Below are 22,634 nucleotides of genomic sequence, written 5' to 3' on the forward strand. Positions count from 1 at the left end.
AAAAAAGTCAAAAAATTAAAGTTCAATTCTACAACAAAATGTAATATTTAAAAAACAAATAAATAGATCATCTTAAACTTCTCTGATTTATGTAAGTAAATTTAAGATTTACACATTTACTGATCATTTTTTGTCATTTAAATATTGATTATAATGTTTTGACTTTTTTTGAGCCAATTTTCACGGTTTACATACACGAGGGAAGAATGTGTACATGAATTGTTTTAATTAATTTGAATTGTATAGCAAAATACGATTCCAATGAGCTCAAGAACGTTTAAAAATATTAATTTTTGCCAGAGAAATAAAGAAAATTGTAAAAACATTAAAAATTTGGGTTTTTCTTAGATATTCAATTGAAAAATTAACATAAATTCTCTTTGTGAAGGTGTCATTTCTTTCAGAATTTTATTAGCTTTAATAAAATGATAAGGAAAAAATTTTAGTTTTAATATTTGTAAAGATTTTAACAGTTTATAGTTATTGAAAATGCAGCGGTCGCACAATTTCCGTCGGAAGTGTATATGTATAATGTTTGAGCTGATTCTTTATATTTTACTATGGTTGGTTCATATTTCTGTTTTTTTTAGTATGTATGGTTTTATTAGAAAAAATCCATTAATTATTATTTCAATATGGAATGATGCTATATTTTTATTATGTTATTGAATTTTTCTTTTTTCTTATATGTAATAATTTTCTGTATTTTAATTATTGTTCTTACGGTTTGCCTAGAACAAAGTAAAGATATTATTATTATTTAAAAGGTCTAGAATTTCAATTACACATTTTTACACTAACCCTGATTTTATATAATTTAAAAATTATAATTATAGTTTCATTAATCTCTGTGTTTATAAGAAAATGAATTACTACGATTGAAATAAATAGTATTCATATGCACAGTGTTCGCCACTTCGAAAATGTTATACACAAAAACGATAAAAGGTATACGTAACATATGCTATTCTATGATATAAAGGGTTAAAAAATAATATTTTAATAACAATTTCATTATTTCTGAAAGAATATCAAATAATTTATAATTTTTTGGTAAGATTCAATATCTAACATTAAGTGTTAGAATAATTAGATTAAAAAAGTCCAATGTTCCATGTTATGAATAGACAAAACTGAACGTCAAAACATGTCTCATTCCAATTGCTCTACTACGAAATTAAAAAATTTATATGGAATTTAAAAAAGTTACACTTGCCCAAGATGATTTATATTTCTAAGGTTATTAACAACACGTGTTGTCATAACTAACAAATTTGATGCCATTTGAAAATCTTCACTATTATTATAATTTGTTATCTAATGTTTACAGACATTAAAAACTATATATTATAAAGTAGGAAAACCTAATTCTAGAAAATCCTCGCTTATTACGGAAGAAACTTTTTAGTTCTTCTTTGCAAATTGCAGAGGGCAACCTAATCAATTTTTTTGATCGCTGATTTCAAGCTGCGGTCACAACTTTAAGGTGCTTTTATACCTCCAGTATTTTGGTAAAGGTGCTTATATACCTCAAATTTCGATCAGATGAACATTATTTCTGGACCGTGAAAATGCGTGAAAAGTCATTTTCACGGCGGGTATTTTTGAATTGTTTTATACAAAAAATGTTTTTTTAAGAAATATAATATTAAATAATTGTTTTAATATGTAAGAACACTTTAAAATAGTGATAGAGAGATGATTTGATTAAAAAATTTAGCAAATTTTGCTTTAAAACGTTTTCTGCTACAAGAAAGTATAAAATGACGATGTTTGTGAAATGGTTTGTACAGTGCTTCTTCCTTGTGAGTGTTTCTCAGAGTTTTGTTTATGTTATGTCGGTTCTTTTTAACTTGTAATAAATAATGAGTGCTGAAAATAAATCGGTAAGTTGAAATGTTTATCAAATAAATTTAAATTCAACTAATTGTTTCGAATAACTGAAAGAAACATGGAAACATGTAAACATGTACACTGTACAAACCATTTCACAAACATCGTCATTTTATACTTTCTTGTAGCAGAAAACGTTTTAAAGCAAAATTTGCTAAATTTTTTAATCAAATCATCTCTCTATCACTATTTTAAAGTGTTCTTACATATTAAAACAATTATTTAATATTATATTTCTTAAAAAAACATTTTTTGTATAAAACAATTCAAAAATACCCGCCGTGAAAATGACTTTTCACGCATTTTCACGGTCCAGAAATAATGTTCATCTGATCGAAATTTGAGGTATATAAGCACCTTTAAGGAATCGGCTGGATTGAATTTTCACGATTGTATTACTGAATTTGATTGGCTCTAACAAATATTCCATTTCCACCGTGAAAATTGAATATTTTTAGAGCCAATCAAATTCAGTGATACAACCGTGGAAATTCAATCCAGCCGATTGCTTGACCAAAATACTGGAGGTATAAAAGCACCTTTAATGGAGCATTTACACCTTCGGTAAAAAAATTTCTTCACTTTGCATTTTCCGAAATACACTTACCTGATTGGTTGTCCACAATGAATCAGATTCTGGACAACCAATCAGGTATGTGTATTTCGGAAAATGCAAAGTAAAGAAATTTTTTTACCGAAAATGTAAATGCTCCATAACAATATTCAATTTTTTATTTGTCAGAGCCAATCAAATTTAGTGATACAACCGTGAAAATTCAATCCAACCGATTGCTTGACCAAAATACTGGAGGTATAAAAGCACCTTTATACTTAGAATCGACTCTGACGTCACTGTGTAATGGAGCATTTACACCTTTGGTGGAGCTTCTACAATAGGTCCGACAGTAAAGTGCAAGTACAAACAAGTCCAAGTCCGAGTGGCTCGGACTTTGTTGCGCGCGCATCGTGTAATTTTTATTTTTTTAAGATAATTGATGGTAATTACTCATTATTAATTAATTAATTGTTAAATTATTAATTAATTACTATTTATTATCAAATATCTTACAAAAATAAAAGTCAACACGATGCGCGCGCAAAAAAGTCCGAGCCACTCGCACTTGGACTTGTACTTGCCTCTCGGACCTATTGTAGAAGCTCCATGGTAAACAAAATTTTTTACTTTGATTTTCCGAAATGCAAACATCTGATTGGTTGTCCATTATCAATCAATCAGATTGTGAACAATCAATCAGATTTGTGTATTTTGGAAAATGCAAAATAAAAATTTTTTTTACCAAAGGTGTAATAAGGTTATTCAAGTTGGGTGGGGGAAAGCTAAGATGGTTGCTTGCTGGTGCACCTATCAGCCTATCAGCATTCATTCCCACGAGAAAATTTCTCGTGGGAATAACCTTATGCTCCATTAAGGCGCTTGTACACCTCATCGATCCCGAGTATACTTCTGTCGTGTACCATTGGAGTAAAAGAGACAAAAGATATTTCCGTCTCTTTTAATCCAATGTTACACGACGCAAGTATACTCGGGATCGGTGAGGTATACAAGCGCCTTAAGTGTAGAATCAACATGAAAGCTTCCCGAATCCATTCTGATCAAACCTTAAAGTTCACGAACAAGAAATGAGATAGAAAAGGATAGAGATATAAGTTTTTGAAAGCAATTCTGTGTAGGTTTAATGAAGTATTTACATATATGTATGACCGTGTTTTTGACATTTCTGTTTGTGAATGAAAGTTTTGCATGTGTCAAAATAAAATGAAATTAAATACATAGTGTTTGATTATAGTTTTTTTTAACTTTAGGATTGTTTAATACTTATGAATTTATGTAGGTTCTTAAAAAGAATCTAAACAATGTTTCGTAGTCGCAGTTGGTTTGGTGGAGGGTTTTGGAAACCAAAAAATCGCCACTCTTTAGAACATCTTAAGTAAGGATATACTTTTTACTAAATATGTGTTGTTCCCTTTTATGGTTAATAATGTTAATCAAAATTCTAAAAAAAAATATGACTAAGAGAAGGTCAACATGAATAATCCTGACAGTTGGTCAGCAAGGATTTGCTTTATAACCTCTCAGGCCAGAAATTAATTACACAGATAAAATCAATTTATTTTGAAATTAAAAAACATACGATACTATTTTATTTATAAAAAAAATGAAAAAATTATTAATATTAAAGCAGTTAAAATATAACATTGTCAAAATGAATATAAAAAAGATTGTGCTCAAGGGCAACAAAGGAAGACACATTTTGAACATAAGTGCTAATTATTGTAGCAATTATATAGATATAAAAAATCATTCTTTCCGAGTCAAGTAAAAAAGAACATTTGAGAGAAAACGAGATCTGGAAATCCTGTCAAACAGGGATTCAACTTTCTCAATATACAGTTGCAAAAAGGTTTTATTTACAAAAAATTTACAAAAACCAATATATCTGTCCTTACGTTTGATTTTTATATAAGTGAATCCACGGAACCGTTGATAAAATGATATAAATATACAAAAATTTTAAATTGCAAACACATTTTATTTATGGTTGTATATGTTAGAAAAATATATTCCGGAACTAACATTTTTTTGAGTGAACCATTTTTATTTAATGCTGAAAGAATTATAATAAAAAAAAAACTTTAACAAAATTTTATTTATCAAGAAATCATATTTCACAATTAATAGAAAATGACTAACTAAAGCTTATAACAATTTATCTACACGGAGTAAATCTAAAAGCATTGAGTATTTTTTCTCACAGCACTGAATACTGTGTAAACCAAAAAAATAAATTCCAGAGCTCTGAATATTCTCCGCACAGTACTGAATGCTCTGGTTATATTATAAACGGTTAATGAATAACAGAAATAAAGCATTAAAATGTTCATAACTTTAGAATTTATTAAAAATAGTTTGTCATCATTTTTATCACTTTACAAATTTAAAAAAAATTTCTTGCTTTTTAAACATTCAAGTTCTTCAAATTACTGTTTTCAAATACATAATTCTAATTAAAAACTTTCGATTTTTTTACAATTTTTTCAAAGTTATATAACAAATAAAGTTATTATATTATATTATAATAAAAAAATAAATAATTATTTTAAAAATAAATTATTCTAAATGTTAAATATTTATTTGTATTTTATAAGTTTTGAAATCTTTAAGTTTTCTTAGCTAATATCAAGTTACAACCTAATTTAAATTTACAGATTAAAGATAATTATGATTCAAAAATAATGAGTTTTAACATTATTATTTTAAATATCTCTTGAAGTAAAAAAAATCATTATTTCTTACTTTTATTAATGAATTTATTGCTATATTCGTTGCTCTGAATACTCTGTTGTCCATTAATATGAATTGAAATTTTGATTACTGTAAAAAAAAATTAATACGTACAAAATTTTCGGAAATGTATCAAAAAAAATTAATTTTTAAACATTAACAAGTTACATTTTTAAAATAATCGAATTTCAGGCGATTTTAAATTGAAATTTTTTATAAATTCATACTCCTGAATTTTTTTATACAAATTTCAGACAAGAATTAAATATAAAAAAATTTATTATTTAAACTTTAATAAATAATTAAATTTTTAAGAAACTATTGAAATTATTAAAAATTATTGATTTTGTCCCCATTTACCCCAACTGACCCTAATTGAATTTTATTTAATTTGAATTTTTCATTATACAATATTTGTTTAACAATTATTATCTAATCGAATTCTTATTTATCATAATTTTTTCACAAAATATTTCAAAACTTTTTACTTGTTATGAAAAATAATTGTTTATTATAAATAAATTAAAAAATAAACGTGTTCTGGATGACCATATTCAATTTTATAAACAAAAGCTGAAAAAATATTTATTAAGGATTGATTATCGAGAAAAAAAATGTGGTTCAAATAAATAGTTTATTAATTACAAATTTTTTTATCGACGCGCGCAAAAAATTTTCAAAATAACAAATCTTTGATCATTTAAGTTCCTAAACAATTTTCATTACACAAGACTAGTATAAAAATTATTATTTTATTAGCTTTTTTCGTTAAATATTTTATTAAAAAGATATTGGTACCAAGAAAAAAAATTATATAATGTAATTAAAATAATTTAAATCAGAGGAGTAACCTCTAATTTTACGGTTCCGTGGATTTTCCCATATCAATTATTATAAATGTAGTTTTTTTATTATTACTAAATTCACCAAGTTGAAAATTCCTTTACAAGATCCTGTACAAAATCAACTTACATTTGAATTTCGGAAAAGTTCACAAGAACTTGTTCAACTTTTTATACATTAGAAAATAAAGTTGTATGCACTGCTGTTAATTGACAATCGCAAAATAAAAAAATACATTTTTTTCAGATATTTATATAATATCCTATCGAAAAATCAAATAGTTTCGGACAATAACAGAGGTTTGTTGGTGGAAACTTTAAGATCAATAGCTGAAATTTTAATCTGGGGAGATCAGAATGATAGTAGCGTATTTGAGTAAGTACTACATTAAGAATTTCCCTTTTTTTATGTATGTTAATTTAATCAATTTTATATGTTTTGCTAACAATAATCATCTATCTATTTTTTCGGTTATGAAATATTTTTTCTGACCTAATAATAAATATTAATATTTTACAGTTTTTTCTTAGAAAAGAATATGTTATCGTTCTTTCTACGAATAATGAAACAAAAATGTGGCAGCTATGTATGTGTACAATTACTACAAACGCTCAATATTTTATTTGAGAACATTCGTAATGAAACTTCTTTATGTAAGTATCTTTTACGTTTTAACTAAAGCATAATTTATATTACACGACACATCGTGGAATTATTTGGATCCTGAAGTGGTCATTCAGTAGATTTTAATAATCAGTGTGGGAATATCTTGAGAGCTGCAAATGGTTCTTCAGATTTTGTCTGTAATTTTTCCTTGTTTTTGTCTCAAAAAATCCGTGCACCGGATGGACAATTCGACACCTTATGACACTAATTGAATCGCCGGCGACCAAAAGGGCTTAGGCGAGGTTTTCATTGGCCCCTGGAATAGCTGGAAACTTGCTGAACGCGGGGCCAACAAGTCATGCGTAAACCGTTTTGATCGCCAGCGGTTCAATTGCTTCCGGATTCTTCGACTTCTCGCAACCGTTTTACATTATTTAAGATCAATGTTAAAAGAAACTCCACACTATAAATTAATTAAACACTAATGATATTATTTCTATTTATTTGTATTACTAATCCTCACACTACGGAACTACCGTCAAGCTTTAAACTTCATAGGTCATTATCCTTCTTTTTATTGGACAACACATAAAGCCAATCCTTATTCGTCACATTTTCTCCAAACTGTCCGCCTCCTGTGAGACGGTAACTACAACTACGAGCTTTATTTCTCGTCAGTTGGGTCTTAGGACCGTCACTTTTCTGGCTCCTGGAGCACTTCCTCTAACGCCTGTTGAACCTCTTCTTATTAGGTAAGGCAATCCCATGCTCCAATCGCTTTGGGACCTCAACGGTGAATGCCTCCTTATTGGAGTCTCCTCCGATTTTGATCAGTTGATCTAAATTTCGTGTAGGTCTTTCGCCCATGACCTGCGTGTGGCTGACGTCCGAATTCACTTTCGTCCAAAGTTTGCTTAGTACGTCGGCTACGATGTTACTGTTGCGACTTGGATCACCATTGTAGATCCACTCGGGGGCGGTCAGGCTCGAGGATTAGATAGAATCCTCAGACTGATACTTGCACCTGAGTCTAATGGTACCACGGGGATCGGGTGCCCACTTGGAATTGTTTTTTTGATCCGGCAAATTACTTGTCCTTGGCCGGTCATCTGGTGTTGGAACCGTGGGGGCCGTGATTAAAAGCTCGCATCGCTTAGAGCGAGATTCCCGCTGTAGATCCACTCATCGCTTTCCACGGTTGGCCTGAACTAAATTTTATTCAAACTTTCAGTAACTCTAAATTTTTTTGTTGATCCTGAATTTATATTTTTTTAGCATTATTTTAAGACAAAAAAGAAAAAAATCGGCAGAGGGCTTTTTGAAATATACCATTTAAAAAAAAAAATTTTTTTTACTAAAAACTAAGTTACAGATTTATTTGAGTTGACTTGTTTTGTTTGTATTTTTTTTAAGCAGTCTAATAAATGTTAAGGTATTTAAAGGATAAGTAGGATTTCATAGCTGCAAAAGGTTTTTAATTTGACAAACAATGTACCGTTGACAAAAAAATATTTTATCGAACTAAATATTTGAAATATAATTTGTAATAAATCTGTAATAAAAATTACAATATTTTTTATACACATTTTAACGATTTATTAATGAAGTTAAATTTTAAAAATGTTTATGCAAAATATATAAACATGTAGCTTCAGATGTGCAGTGTGTCAGTATAATAGTTCGCACATCTGAAGCTACATGTTTATATATTTTGCATAAACATTTTTAAAATTTAACTTCATTTATAAATCGTTAAAATGTGTATAAAAAATATTGTAATTTTTATTACAGATTTATTACAAATTATATTTCAAATATTTAGTTCGATAAAATATTTTTTTGTCAACGGTACATTGTTTGTCAAATTAAAAACCTTTTGCAGCTATGAAATCCTACTTATCCTTTAAATACCTTAACATTTATTAGACTGCTTAAAAAAAATACAAACAAAACGAGTCAACTCAAATAAATTTGTAACTTAGTTTTTAGTAAAAAAATTTTTTTTTTTTAAAATGGTATATTTCAAAAAGCCCTCCGCCGATTTTTTTCTTTTTTGTCTTAAAATAATCCTAAAAAAATATAAATTCAGAATCAACAAAAAAATTTAGAGTTACTGAAAGTTTGAATAAAATTTAGTTCAGGCCAACCGTGTTTCATCTTACTGGTTTGCTTAGGATTCGATGCTACCGTCACCTTCGCAATCTTTTTGACAAGAGCTCCTCTTGCTTTTTCTTCTTCGCCTCTTGACTGCTAGAGCTTTTCCTACGTTTCTGGCGCCTCTATGCGGCTGCGTGCCGCAGTCAATTCTCATGGATACGCTCTTTTTTCCTGTTTCGCTCTTCTCAGTTCACCACCGCATTACCTAAAGCCCTACCAAGATTGCTATCTCCATTATCCGCTGGGGCGTGATTTGTCTTCTGGACTTCGCAAGACTTTACCATCTTGGCGATCTCCTTTTTGGAGAAATATTTTACAACCTCACAGCTTTCAGAAAATATTAATTTATTACTGCTTTTTAAGTTCTAAATTTTTTTTTTAAAAAATTAAAAATAAAGTCATGTGATAGGCCAATTAACTTAACTTTTTCAGTTAAAATTTTAAGAAAAAGTAATAAACAAATTAAATACGCATTGACAATTTCATTAATTATTGTAAATATTAATGGAAACATGAGGACATGCAAAAGTAATGTTCTGGGAGAAACATACCCATATATGAGAGATTCTTTTTCAATCGCCCCAGCCCAAAAAGTCAATGTTCTGGGATTGGCTTCATACTTTGGTAAATTGTTCTCCTATATGATAGTAATAAATCCCTAAAATATAAACTCATTAAAAAAATATTTGTAGACAGTAGAGGGGGTTGAAGTTTTGACGTTAAGGGTAACATTGTCATTTTCAAATCCGTATAACTATGACAAAAGTTAATGGATTTTAATTTATCTATAATGAATTTTAATGCATTTTTCACGTACTTTTCAAAAATGTATACAAAATTTTAAAAAAAAATTGTTGACCCCTTTTTTTCAAAATCAACCCTTATTTTTCGATTTTCACCCCTTCGGGTATTTTTTTTTTTTTTTTTTTTATTTTCATTGGAAAGCTGAGGTTTTTTCCCATGAGCTATGTAAATATGAAAATGAAACAACAATAATTTTGTGAGAAACAGAATATTAATGTAGGCGGTGCCGATAAGGGTGCAGTTAAGGGTAACATTGTCATTTTCAAATCCGTATAAGTATAACAAAAGTTAATGAATTTTAATTTATCTATAATGAATTTTAATGCATTTTTCATGTACTTTTCAAAAATGTATACAAAATTTAAAAAAAAAAATTTTTCACCCCTTTTTTTTCAAAATCAACCCTTATTTTTCGATTTTCACCCCTTCGGGAATTTTTTTTTTTATTTTTTTTTAGTTTCATTGGAAAGCTGAGGTTTTTTCCCATGAGCTATGTAAATATGAAAATGGGACAACAATAATTTTGTGAGAAACAGAATATTAAATTAGGCGGTGCCTACCTAAATCCTCGAAGATGATCTTTAGGTATACCCGTTATCGGCACGGCCTACATTAATATTCTGTTTCTCACAAAATTATTGTTGTCCCATTTTCATATTTACATAGCTCATGGGAAAAAACCTCAGCTTTCCAATGAAAATAAAAAAAAAAAAAAAAAATACCCGAAGGGGTGAAAATCGAAAAATAAGGGTTGATTTTGAAAAAAAAGGGGTCAAAAATTTTTTTTTTTAAATTTTGTATACATTTTTGAAAAGTACGTGAAAAATGCATTAAAATTCATTATAGATAAATTAAAATCCATTAACTTTTGTCATAGTTATACGGATTTGAAAATGACAATGTTACCCTTAACGTCAAAACTTCAACCCCCTCTACTTTCTACAAATATTTTTTTAATGAGTTTATATTTTAGGGATTTATTACTATCATATAGGAGAACAATTTACCAAAGTATGAAGCCAATCCCAGAACATTGACTTTTTGGGCTGGGGCGATTGAAAAAGAATCTCTCATATTACCTATTTAGAAAGATGTTAAAAATGTAAATATTTACAACTTGTCTTTATTTCGTGTTAAGTGATATGTTATACTTTATTTTCAGATTATTTACTGAGTAACAACCATGTAAACAGCATCATTGTTCATAAATTTGATTTCAGTGACGAAGAAGTAATGGCATACTATATAAGTTTTCTAAAGACATTAAGCTTGAAGTTAAATGCACATACTATTCACTTTTTTTATAACGAGGTAAACGAGGTACACAATAAATTTGTCCTTTTTTATTTAGTTATTCTTGCTCGTAAATTTGACCTTCTTTTCTTTAATCATTCGATGAGAAATTCATATTAATATAACTTTAATTTAGCTAATGCTTTTTAAATGAATCTTTCTTCAGAGTAAAATAAAAATTAAAAGTTACTGAATGTAATATTTATGGAAAATAAAGGTGACACAGAGAATATTAAAAAAATTTAAACTTTAAAATTTGATATTGGATATTTTAAAAATTCTGTTTTTAGGGTACAAAATTTATTACTAATTTACTATAAGAGAAAATGTAAAAAAGAAATAAATTTTGGGTTTATGTTAGTTGAATTTTAATAGATGATAGTGCTTTTATTACAACAAAAAATAACATTTAATTAAACATATTTTTAAAAATAAAAAAACCAAAGTCCACAATTCCAAAAAATCTGTAATTTATTAATTTTAATATCATAAATAAAAATTGTAGCACACAAATGACTTTCCACTATATACCGAAGCAATAAAATTCTTCAATCACTCTGAAGGAATGGTCCGTATTGCAGTACGTACTTTGACTTTAAATGTTTATCGAGTTGAAGATGCATCTATGCTAGCTTTTATACGAGACAAAACTGCTGCTCCTTACTTCAGTAACCTTGTTTGGTTTATTGGAAATCATATCATAGAATTAGATACTTGTGTGAGAAACGATGCTGAGTAAGTACTTTCTTTATTTTTCTACTGTTGCAAGAAGCGAAAACTTCTACACTACCGTCGGAATCACATTTATAAAAAAAAATATTTTTATTACATGTCAAATTACCTTTAAAAAAAGCCCAAGAACGTTAAATATGTTAATTATTTTCGGAATTATGTTAATTTAATGAAAACTATGAAAATTCAAGATTTTTTTCGATATCCTATTTAAAAATTAACCCAATATTTTTCCTTAGGGTTTATTTTTTGCATAATTTGAATAGTTTTTAAGAGATTAAAGAGAGAATATTTTAATTCATACATTTTAGAAAATAAACGAATATTTGTTCTATTCAAAAAAGTAGCGTTCGCATAAATTCTGACGGTATAGTGTATATTATCACTATGTCCTTTTCGTAGCCTCTGGGTAGGCTCCCTAATAAAAATGAATTTTTTTTTTAATATCCAAGTTGGTCAAAACTGAAAAAAAATTTAAATGAGTTAATATTTTAGGGATTTTTTACTTTATTGCTCCACATTACCACTGTATATTTCATGATTTAATAATCAGGCCTCGGATAAACAATTGTTTAAAATTTTTAAAAAATCAAATAAAAATACCAGAAATTTTTAATTCAAAATCACAAATCAATTCAAAATCTTTTAAAATTCAGTTATTTTCAAAAATTTCAATTTAAAAACAACTAAAATTCAATTATTTTATTTATTTATTTATTTATTTATTTATTTATTCAATTCAAACGGATAGTAATTACACAATTTTCAAAATCAAAGAAAATTCAGTTATTTTCAAAATTTTCAATTCAAAATCTTTTAAAATTCAATTATTTTCCAAATTTTCAATTTAAAATTAACTAAAATTCAATTATTCTCAAAAATTTCAATTCAAAATTAATCATTATTAAAATTTTTAATCAAATATCAACTAAAATTCAATTATTATCCAAAATTTCAATTGAAATTTAATTATATTCAAAAATTTGAATTTAAAAGCTTCTAAAATTTAATTATTTCTAAAATCCTCCTGAAATTCAGTTATTTTTAACTATTTTTATAATATTCTTCGAAAATTCAATTATCTAAAATCATTTTGCAATTAAAAAGATTTTTAAGTTCAATTTTTGTAATTACTGATAAATTCTTCAATTATTTTCCAAAATTTCAATTCAAAATCTTTTAAAATTCAGTTATTTTCAAAATTTTCAATTTAAAATCTTTTAAAATTCAATTATTTTCCAAATTTTCAATTTAAAATCAACTAAAATTCAATTATTATCAAAAATTTCAATTCAAAATTAATTATTATTAAAATTTTCAATTAAAAATCAACTAAAATTCAATTATTCTCAAAAATTTCAATTCAAAATTAATCATCTTTGAGAATTCAGTTACTTTTAAAAAATGTTATCTAAAATTATTTGATAAATTATTTTTAGTTCTGTAAAATTTAATTATTGTCTGAAAATTAACTTTTGAAATTCAGTTATTTGTTAAAATTTCAACTTTAATCCTTTTCAAAATTATTATTATTTAAAAATTTAAAAATTTTTTGTTAAAATAAAAAAAATCGACTTTTTTTGGAATATAAATCGACTAAAACGACTTTTTTTGTGCCTTTAAGTCGATCCGAGGCCTGAATAATAATTCTTTTTGAATCAGTTTTTTATTTTTAATATTTTTAATACAGTTTAATTTTTTAAGATTTTTAATATTAGTTTTACAACTGATTTATGAATAATCTATTAAAATGTTGTTTTTTTCAGTCATCAAAGCCAAAATAGGTTATCTGATCTAGTAGCAGAACATTTAGATCATTTACATTATTTGAATGATATTCTTTGTTTGAATATAAAAGATTTAAATAAAGTCTTAACGGAACATTTACTTCGTAAACTCTTGATTCCTCTATACATATACTCCCTAGTAAAACACAAAAATGTTTATAATAGTAAAGTAAGTAATTTTTAAAATATTATAAGAGTAATAAAAGAATACGTCAGAAATATCAAGTTTTGCAACCGATATTTAGGTTTATTTTAAAGAATTATTGTGATAATATGAGACATTAAAGCATCAAAGGATCTTCTTCGAAATTTTAATCATTTTCTCTTCGAAAACCTGAAGACCATTTGTTAAACGTAATATTTTTGACATAATTTGACTCTAATTATCGCTATTTTAATATTTCGCTAAACCCCTCTTTCATGTTATTTTCTATAAAATTTTTAAACAAATTACAATGTCTTTATTCACCAGATGGAAAAAAAACATGTCAGCATAGTGGTGTCTCTATTTCTTCTGTCCCAAGTGTTTTTAATTGTTTCACATGGACCACTAGTTAAAACATTATCTGTTATTATTTTAATGTCAAGCTTAGATGCTGTTCAAAATGGATCTAATAAAATATTAGAAGATTATATTGATTTAGTTTTAAGTAAATGTATTGCTTTTACACCACCTAAAGAAAGTTTGGAAAAATCATTGGAAAATCTCGCCGAATGTTTAAACGATCCTAATAAAATAGATGAAAATAATAGTAAAAGTGGCACTAAAAATGATTATGATGCTGATAAGACATTAGAATCAAATATGCCAAGTACTTCTTATTATGATTCTATAAATAAGGGAGATACTTTTAGCTCATTAAATGAATTGGAAGCAATAATTACACAGGAGACTATTGAGGAAATAAAACATTTAAATGTCACTGATGAAGAAAAAGAACAAAGGCTAGCACTAGAAACGCCACTGATTCCTAATCAAACTTTACAAAATCAGTTTCAAACTAATTTGGCAAATAAACCATTTTTAGAAACTATTTTAAATTCATTATGTTGTACTGAAAATGATTATGCTGCACTTTTTGCACTTTGTCTTCTGTTTGCCTTGGCAAATAATCAGGTTTGTGTCCATAAGAATTAATACCATTTATTATTTTGAAGAGTTATGAAAATCGACTGGTGTGAATTTTATATGGTGTTAAATTAATAATTTAGTTAATTAAATAATATTTTTTATATAAAATGTTTCTATTATCAGTATTAATTTTAAGACTATCATTTTTAGGGTATCCAATCTGAAATATTGAGTATATTATTATCACCTACTAAAGAATCTTCGAAGAATTGGTATAATGAAATCCTAATTGACAGATTAATACAGATCATAACATTAAGTTGTCAAACAAGTAAGTTATTGAATTCGTTTTATGTTTAATATTTTATTAAGTTTGTTTTACTGTTTAATAAAATCTTTTTTCAATATCAATAGATGTCAAGGTGCGATTAATCACTTTAGAGTTAGCTATCAAAATTTTAATACAAATGGTTATTTCTGAAGGCAGAAGTCTAATAAATGATTCACATTTAGCTGCAATTGAAACAGCAAAAGAACAAAGTGCAGTGCAACTAAGGAACTTTTACAAGGTAACGTTTGATAATTAACAAAATAATAAGTGTGCTATAATAAAGCATAGGACAGTCAGGGGTTTTTGGGGTCGCTGATTACGAATTTTACTTTAGTTTTGAAAATTTCAAAATGGCGGATCCAATATGGTTGACAAATTTTCTGAAAATTTATCATATTTACTTGAAACTTGTTACTCGACGGTTATAGTTTACAGTATAGTAAATAGTTTGGGGTCAATAAATACAAATTTGATTTCAAAAATGTTCAAATTTGTGTGAATAACCAAATCCTTTTTCTTTAACTATAGAAAATTTCATTCCTAAGAATAAAAGATTATAATAAAAAGCAATATACTGTCAAATTCAAATTAAGTCGAATTCGATCAATTTTTCAAAAAATCGTCAGCCATATTGGATCCGATATATTTAGTTTTTTTAAAACTTAGGTGAAATTCGTATTCAACGACCCCAAAAACCCCTGAGTAATATTTTTTCAGTGTATTAAAATTATTTTTTAAAAGAATCTCCTGCTTATTTTTATTTATATCGTGTTCACAGTCACTTTTGGCAAAGTAAAGAAATTGACGTGATGGCGGAAAACATAGTCCGGTCAATACTTCCTTAAAAAAAATTTTGTGGTCCTTTGTAATTTTAAAACTCAAAATTGTAAAAAAAATGACAACCCTAAACAACATCAATTTCGATAAATTGAAATTCCACTGGTCCCTCCCCTTAATATTGATTGCCAAATTTTAGAAAATATCATTTAAATATATTTATTTTCTGACAAGTAATATTTTTGTTTTAGAGTGAAGATATATTTCTTGATATGTTTGAAGATGAGTACAGTGAAGTTCAAAAACGCCCTTTAAAAGTAGAATGGTTGATGATGGATAGTAACATATTACTGCCACCAACTGGTACGCCAATGACGGGAATCGAATTTAGTAAAAGATTGCCGTGCGGCGAGGTTTGTGCATATTTTATTTTCATTTAAAAAACATTTAAAGTATCACAGCGTCAGTAATCGAACACTAAATTTCAACGCACTTTCCACTTTTGTTCCTGTGCACAGTGGGCCAGAAGGCGTTCAAAACTGGCCAAAAGTCCAAATGTCTTTAAAAGTGCCTGAAACTCGTTACTCGGGGGTTTTTGGGGTCGCTGATTATGAATCTGAAGTCAGATTTTCAAAATTCAAAATGGCGGATCAAATATGGCGGACTACGTCTTTAAAAATCGATTCAAATGGCCTGAAATTTGTTACTCGGGGTTTTCGAAGTTGATGTTTATAAATCGAAAGTCATTTAAAAAATTGTAATAGGTAATGTATGCTGAGTTTCGGTTTCGCTTTAGTTGAAGCTCGTCAGTACTACGTAAACGATTTTGTTAGTAGTATACCGCAACAACGTATATTTACATTATTTACAGTAGAAATTATTTACAATATGCACTATTTACATCATTTACATTAATAATTATTCAGATTGTTTACATGAATAATTACAAGATTTGGGGTATCAAATAATAGTTACTTAATAACCTTTAAGCCAATATATTTTAAAATATCATATTAATTTATCTCAAAAAACAATACCACACTTCACCCCTAAAGGTTTGAAAAGACAGTATAATCTCATGATCGCACTATGCAATGTCCACTAGTAGCATGGAATATTTTGGAATTTTTTTAACTTTTACGGCAAAAGTAGCAAAAAGTAGTACATCTATCTCAAACTATACGTTTCAAAGAGTGCTTAGAGACCTTGACCGACTTTATAGGAAGCGGAAACTAGGGGAAAAGTCATTCGGAAATGAAACATGTCATTTACGACAGCAACAAAGAAAAGAAAATAAGGTCTAATCAAAACAACTGAATATGTAACTGTTTGATTTAACTGTTAATTTTAGCTTTATTGATGTTGATTAGTAGAAAATTTATGTTTAGAACCTAAAAATCCAAGTAAAAATGATTAAAACAGACATATTTTGATGTATAAAAGGTAAAACAAAATTTTTGAAAATTGAAGATGTAATCGAGTAGTGCTAATACAATAATGTATTATTTGACAAAAAATTGTCATCTATCAATTTAAACCTTGACTTTTGGCCAGTTTTGAACGCCTTCTGGCCCACTGTGCTGCGTCATGGATTTTAACATTGGCTGTATCCACAGATATACACTAATCCAAATCCATGGCGAAAGCATTGCACAGTTGTCGGAAATAAAAAATCATTCACCAATAATCTTTATTTACAAACAAACATATATCTTAATAGTAAATAATGTGATATATGAACATTAAATATTTAAATAATAAATAATTCAAAGAAAAAATAATATTTAAGTTAAAAATTATAGTAAGAAATAGAAAACCTTCGTAAATTTTTATAGAAACTATTTCGATTGAATTATTTTCAATATTAGATACTTCTGATGGCTTCAAAAGACTCAAAACATCAGGATTTAAATAACTATTCTTGCCTTTTGGAAAATCTCTCATTTCTGTGATCAATGGTTCGGATGAAATTATCATTGACTGAAAAACGTCTTCATTTGTGTTTTTTTAAAAATGATTTTCTTGAATGATGCTCTCTGTTGGCCTTAAAAATTTTATTGCATGCTTCCTGAGCTTCCTCGGAAAGCTCTCCTATAGGCAATATAGCGGTTTTAGTAATTAATGAATTAATATTTTGTAGACCACAGGAGGCATATAAAGCCAAGGATACAATTTAACAAAAAATTTTGTAGTATCCAAGGAATACTCATCAAAAGCTTGATCATCAACGTCATGGCTACTGGAAATAGTATTTAATACGATCGAAAATCGATGGATAAAATTGCAATCAATTCCAGTGATAGCTGATGACTTTTCTGGGTTTGAAAAAAATCTACGAGCAGTATTGCCATCATTTGTCGTCCCATTTCCTCCAGATTTTGGAATATCAACCCATTTCCTTCTTAAATAATTCTTGAATCTTCTTGAATTATCAGATTCCGTTTCAAATTTCTTATATCTACTTTGAATAGAACTACCCCCACTTGAAAATTAGATTTAACTTTTCTAATTTTTTTCTGAAATAATTTGTAAAATCGAATTCTTACTTTGCAATAATAGCTGAGCAGTTTTATCCAGCAAACTTTGTAATTGTACCTCCTGTGTCAGTTATTTTAACTGTTTCAGAATCTGAAAACATTCTTTTTTCGCTTTCAAAACATCGTCATACGATGGATATATATTGACATTTTTACTTTTCTTCTCATGATTAGGTATTGTTTTTTTTATGATTTCGCATCAGTAATAATAGAGAGCTTCTTTTGCAGTCAGCTTCACTTTTGACTCCTTTTGTTTTTCCTAAATTTTTTGGTTAAAAACGGATTCATTCGAATTTTTTTTTTGATAATTCTACTGGCGTTTTCATTTCCTCTTGATATTAAAGTTACTAGAGCAGCAAACAATATCTAATTATTTATCATTAATAGAAGAACGTAATTCTTCAACTTTTCTGTATTTAGTGCGAGTACTTAACTAAAACTTACTTTTGGACGACCTTTAGCTTGTGGTAAATCTTTTAACGTTTTTACTGGAAGGATTAGATTTAAAAAAAATGTTTTCACGAATCAACCACTCAAGTTGTTCCATTATTTATGATATACTATTATCAATTTAAGGAATTTAATTTTCTAAAATTTACAGGTGGAAAGAGCTCGACGTTCTATAAGAGTGTTTTTCTTGATACGAGAGCTTGCCCTAACTATCAATACGGAAATGGAAACACAGTTACCATTAACAAATCCTATTTCTTGTGTACAGGTCAACAACGTACTTGATCTAAGTAAAGTATATTTTCGCTAAGAAATTCGTATGAATTTAATATATTTATTTTATACGCAAAGCTTTTGTAAATTTCCAATGAAAACTTTTTCAAATCCGGATATTGTACTATTCCCATTAAAGTTATTAATGTTTTGTTTCAAATTTAAAAATATTTTTGAGAGTATTAGTAACTTTTATTCGTATTTTTTTTTTGCAGATAACAGTGATCTTATTGCTTGTACAGTCGTATGGAAAGATGGACAAAAAATACGTCGATTTCTTGTAATAGATGTTCTTCAATTAATATTAGTTGAACCTGATACTAAAAAGTTAGGTTGGGGCGTTGCAAAATTTGTTGGTTTTTTGCAAGATATTGAAGTTGTTGGCGATAAAGATGATTCTAGGTGTCTTCATTTAACTATTCATAAACCACTAAGCAACAGTTCTTCTAACAAATTGCCAGTATTATGTGCAAAATTTATTTTTGATGATCATATACGTTGTATGGCAGCGAAGCAAAGGTAAATTGTAAAATGAATATATTTTCAGTTAAATAAAACAGTAATATGTTTGATTAAATTCTAACAATAGGTTAACGAAGGGAAGAATAAAAGCCAGGCAAAAAAAGATGGGTCAAATTGCAAGACTTCTAAACATTCCTGCGAGTACACCGAATTGCTTTACACCTTCAAATTATAGTTTGATTGGCTTGAGATCAGAACGTGAGTATACATCTGCAATACTGAAAATATATTATTTACTAATTTTTTAATCCCTTAACATACCAAAATGACTTTTTCAAAATAATTAGAAAAAGAATTTCTTCTTTTGTTGCAAGAAAATCATGAAACCAACAATGAAAAATACAGTAACCAAGAAAAAGTATAAATCATAAATGCAGGCTTCGCACTCATTAGTCAGTAAAAAAATAGTAGCAAAAAGTAGCCTGAAAAGTAAAAAAAGTAGCCTACGGAAAAAATTAATAATATGTGTAGTTTATATATTAAATTGTATTTAATTTAAAAAAATTAAATTTCAACACCTAATTTACATAATAATTTGCATAATACTTTGTTTTTAGGGTATAAAAAATTAAAATTATACCATAAAAGTAAAGAATTTTCGAACATTTAAATAGCAAAAGAGGTAATTACAAATTTTTGACTCAATCCATTATATTTTATATCAAAAGTCGTTAAGGCCTAATTTTTTAAAAAAATAGATACTTTCCGAAATGATTCTGGATGATATTTAGACAACGAAATAAAAACAATTAAGTCAAAAATTTTATTATTTATCTTGAAATATGAGTTTAAAATGGAGAAGATATGGAAAACTCACATTTTCAGCAATTAGAAAGATTATTAAAAATATTGACAACTCTTTTAAAATGTACAATGTATTTTACTGTCTCTTGTTCAGAATTAATTAATTTATTATCTTTTATTGACTACACAGCCTCAGAAAAAAAATTAATTTTGTCCGGCGAAATAGAGTAGTCATTGTTACGTCTTAGTTCTTAGAGATAATCGCAAAAATCTGATAAAAATCCTGAATTAGGGACACAGAAAAAAGCTGGTGTTATTTTTGTTGCGTGTTATTTTAACACCAATTCTGGTGTTAAAATAACACTTTGTTTTTCCTGTCGACAAAGATAATTTGTTGCCGAAACACTACGATATTGTATTTCCATGTACATTGTACTTTTTTCCACTGAATTCGAATTCGAAGTCAGAATTGAGAGATAAGCTTAAATTTTGGAGATAATGCCAAAAAACTGATTTTGAATTTTTTTGAATTTTTGTTTATTGAGTTTTTTGCAATTATCTCAAAACATTTCAGCAAATCTAACAATTCTAACTTTGGATTCGGAATCAGTGACTAAAAATACATTGAATTACACTATCGCAGTGTCATACAAAAATTTTTTCACTTTTTGATTTTTTTTCTTTTTTAAGCAGTTTTTTGAGTTTATCTTAAAAATAAGAACCAACTTTTAAATTCTGACCCCGGATTCGGATTCAGTGACCCAAAATACGTAAGACTGACTAGTCTATTTTGCCGGACAAAATTTTTTTTGTGGGGGTTTGTTAATTAAGTGAATAAATGAAAATAATAGATAAAATATGTTTTCAAAGTTGGTCTGTGAAAGTAAGTAAGTTTAAACAGCACACAAAAAAGACACAAAAATTAGATCTATAAGGTGCTAAATATCTTGCGGTTACTTTAACCTAGCGCATTAACATTTATGTAAAACTGTGAAAAATATCCGGTTATCTATATATATTTCAGTGGTGGGGATAATTTTCTTAATTTCTAGTTTTTTTATTTATATAGTTTATTTTTATTTTTATTTAGATATTTATTTTTATCTAGTTTTTTTATTTTCTTCTAATTTCTAGAAAATTTTAAAATCTTTAAGTTTTTTATTAATATTTATTTAGGCATATTTGAAATTTAAAGAACTGATTTAATACCAATTTTTCACAGTTTTTCATAAATTTAAATGGGTTAAAGTAACTGCAAGATATTCAGCACTTTATAGATCCACTTTTTGTGTGCTATTTAAAATTACTTAAAACCATATACAGGTTTTGAACTCATTAGTCAGCAAAAAAGTAACAAAAAGTTGTCTAAATAGTGAAAAAGTAGCCAAAAAGTAGCCAACCATAAAAAAAGTAGCAAATAGTAGCTTTTAGTCGAAGAGTGCGAAGCCTGTAAATGAAAGATAAATATAAAGCCACAAAATAAGTTCAAGCAGATTAATCGCACTAACGAATAAAAATTAATACCTTGATTCAAATATTTATTTGCTAAGACTTAAGAAAACTAACTTTCTGTAGGTGTTCCAGGTCGAGGACAAAGGCACAAAGATCAATCACGACCATTGTTCACAATTAATAAAGTTCCAGGATTTGCCACTCAAATGCATCGTGATGCACTTAGTCACGCTACAGGACTTTCTTCTTCAAGTACAAAAATATCTCCTGGAAATTCTAACGATAAGATTGCAGATAATGGTTTAAATTTGAGAGAACATTCTCCCAAAATTGTAAGACCCAGAAGTGAAGAAATTCCTTTAGAAGACATGAGCATTAGAAAAGCATCCGTAACACCGAATTGTTCATTATGCATAGAACGAAAAGACAGTTTTATACTAGGCTCAGTTTGTAATTCAGAAGGTACTTCGGTATCGCAGAAAGAATCTGAAGAAACATCTTTTACTTCTTCACAAAATGATGAACATAAAGTGAGAAGAAGAGGACAAGTTGAAACAGTTTAATAAAAAAGATGAAATGTTTATACAAATAAAAATATATGTGTATGTATAAAAATTTGCTAATAAAACAAAATAAAATTTATTTAATTATACGTTGTTGCCGTATTAAATTTTTTTTCCGAAAATCCGAAAAAAAACTATGACTATTGTTCAAGATTTGTTTAAAGCAGATGATAATTTCTGTGAATTCTAAATTTAATTCTCTTCATATTTTCTGTTTCTTTGCAATTGATAAGAATTTCTTTTCTCACTTAAATTTATGTTTTCTTTCTTTCACAAATTCTCGGCCTTGAGAAACCTTATTACAGTCTGTCTGTAAGTGTAGAGCTTTGAGTGAAAACGTGTCTCGAAATTGTTATTCTTTTCAAATAAACTTAATTTGTTAAATTTAAATACTGTTTCAGTTTTATTACAGTCCACATTACATTCTAAAAACCGAAATTCTATTACCAGATTTTACTTGAACTAATTAAATTTAATTTGTTTTAACAACTATG

The 22,634-nt window shown here is 27.4% G+C and overlaps 2 protein-coding genes across 4 annotated transcripts in view; one reads left to right on the forward strand and one right to left on the reverse strand.

Moving 5' to 3' along the window:
* Positions 1–1,369, reverse strand: part of LOC127287952 (NADH dehydrogenase [ubiquinone] iron-sulfur protein 4, mitochondrial) — a 44,783-nt gene extending 43,414 nt beyond the window's left edge. Inside the window, exon 1 of the mRNA XM_051315112.1 lies at positions 1,217–1,369. Within this exon, the coding sequence (XP_051171069.1) occupies positions 1,217–1,284 (68 nt within the window). The 5' untranslated portion in view covers positions 1,285–1,369. The remainder of the gene's footprint in view (positions 1–1,216) is intronic.
* Positions 1,370–3,583: 2,214 nt separating this feature from the next.
* LOC127287962 (protein CLEC16A homolog) lies at positions 3,584–22,229 on the forward strand. Of its 3 annotated transcripts, none has more exons than XM_051315123.1 (14): positions 3,584–3,842; positions 6,287–6,415; positions 6,560–6,693; positions 10,770–10,927; positions 11,406–11,635; positions 13,399–13,588; positions 13,892–14,536; positions 14,702–14,822; positions 14,906–15,060; positions 15,851–16,012; positions 18,738–18,876; positions 19,075–19,378; positions 19,449–19,579; positions 21,710–22,229. In XM_051315123.1, the coding sequence occupies exons 1-14, from the start codon at positions 3,769–3,771 to the stop codon at positions 22,138–22,140; spliced, it is 3,003 nt and encodes a 1,000-aa protein (XP_051171080.1). In that variant the 5' UTR covers positions 3,584–3,768; the 3' UTR covers positions 22,141–22,229. The 3 variants fall into 3 exon arrangements, with proteins under 3 accessions (XP_051171080.1, XP_051171078.1, XP_051171079.1); XM_051315121.1 differs by having other exon boundaries at positions 3,586–3,842; positions 21,701–22,229; XM_051315122.1 differs by having other exon boundaries at positions 3,586–3,842; positions 10,770–10,918; positions 21,701–22,229.
* Positions 22,230–22,634: the final 405 nt, after the last annotated feature.

The sequence above is a fragment of the Leptopilina boulardi genome, unplaced genomic scaffold (genome assembly GCF_019393585.1).
Source record: "Leptopilina boulardi isolate dan_hultmark-lab unplaced genomic scaffold, ZJU_Lbou_2.1 LbouV2_377, whole genome shotgun sequence".
Taxonomy (NCBI): Eukaryota; Metazoa; Arthropoda; class Insecta; order Hymenoptera; family Figitidae; genus Leptopilina; species Leptopilina boulardi.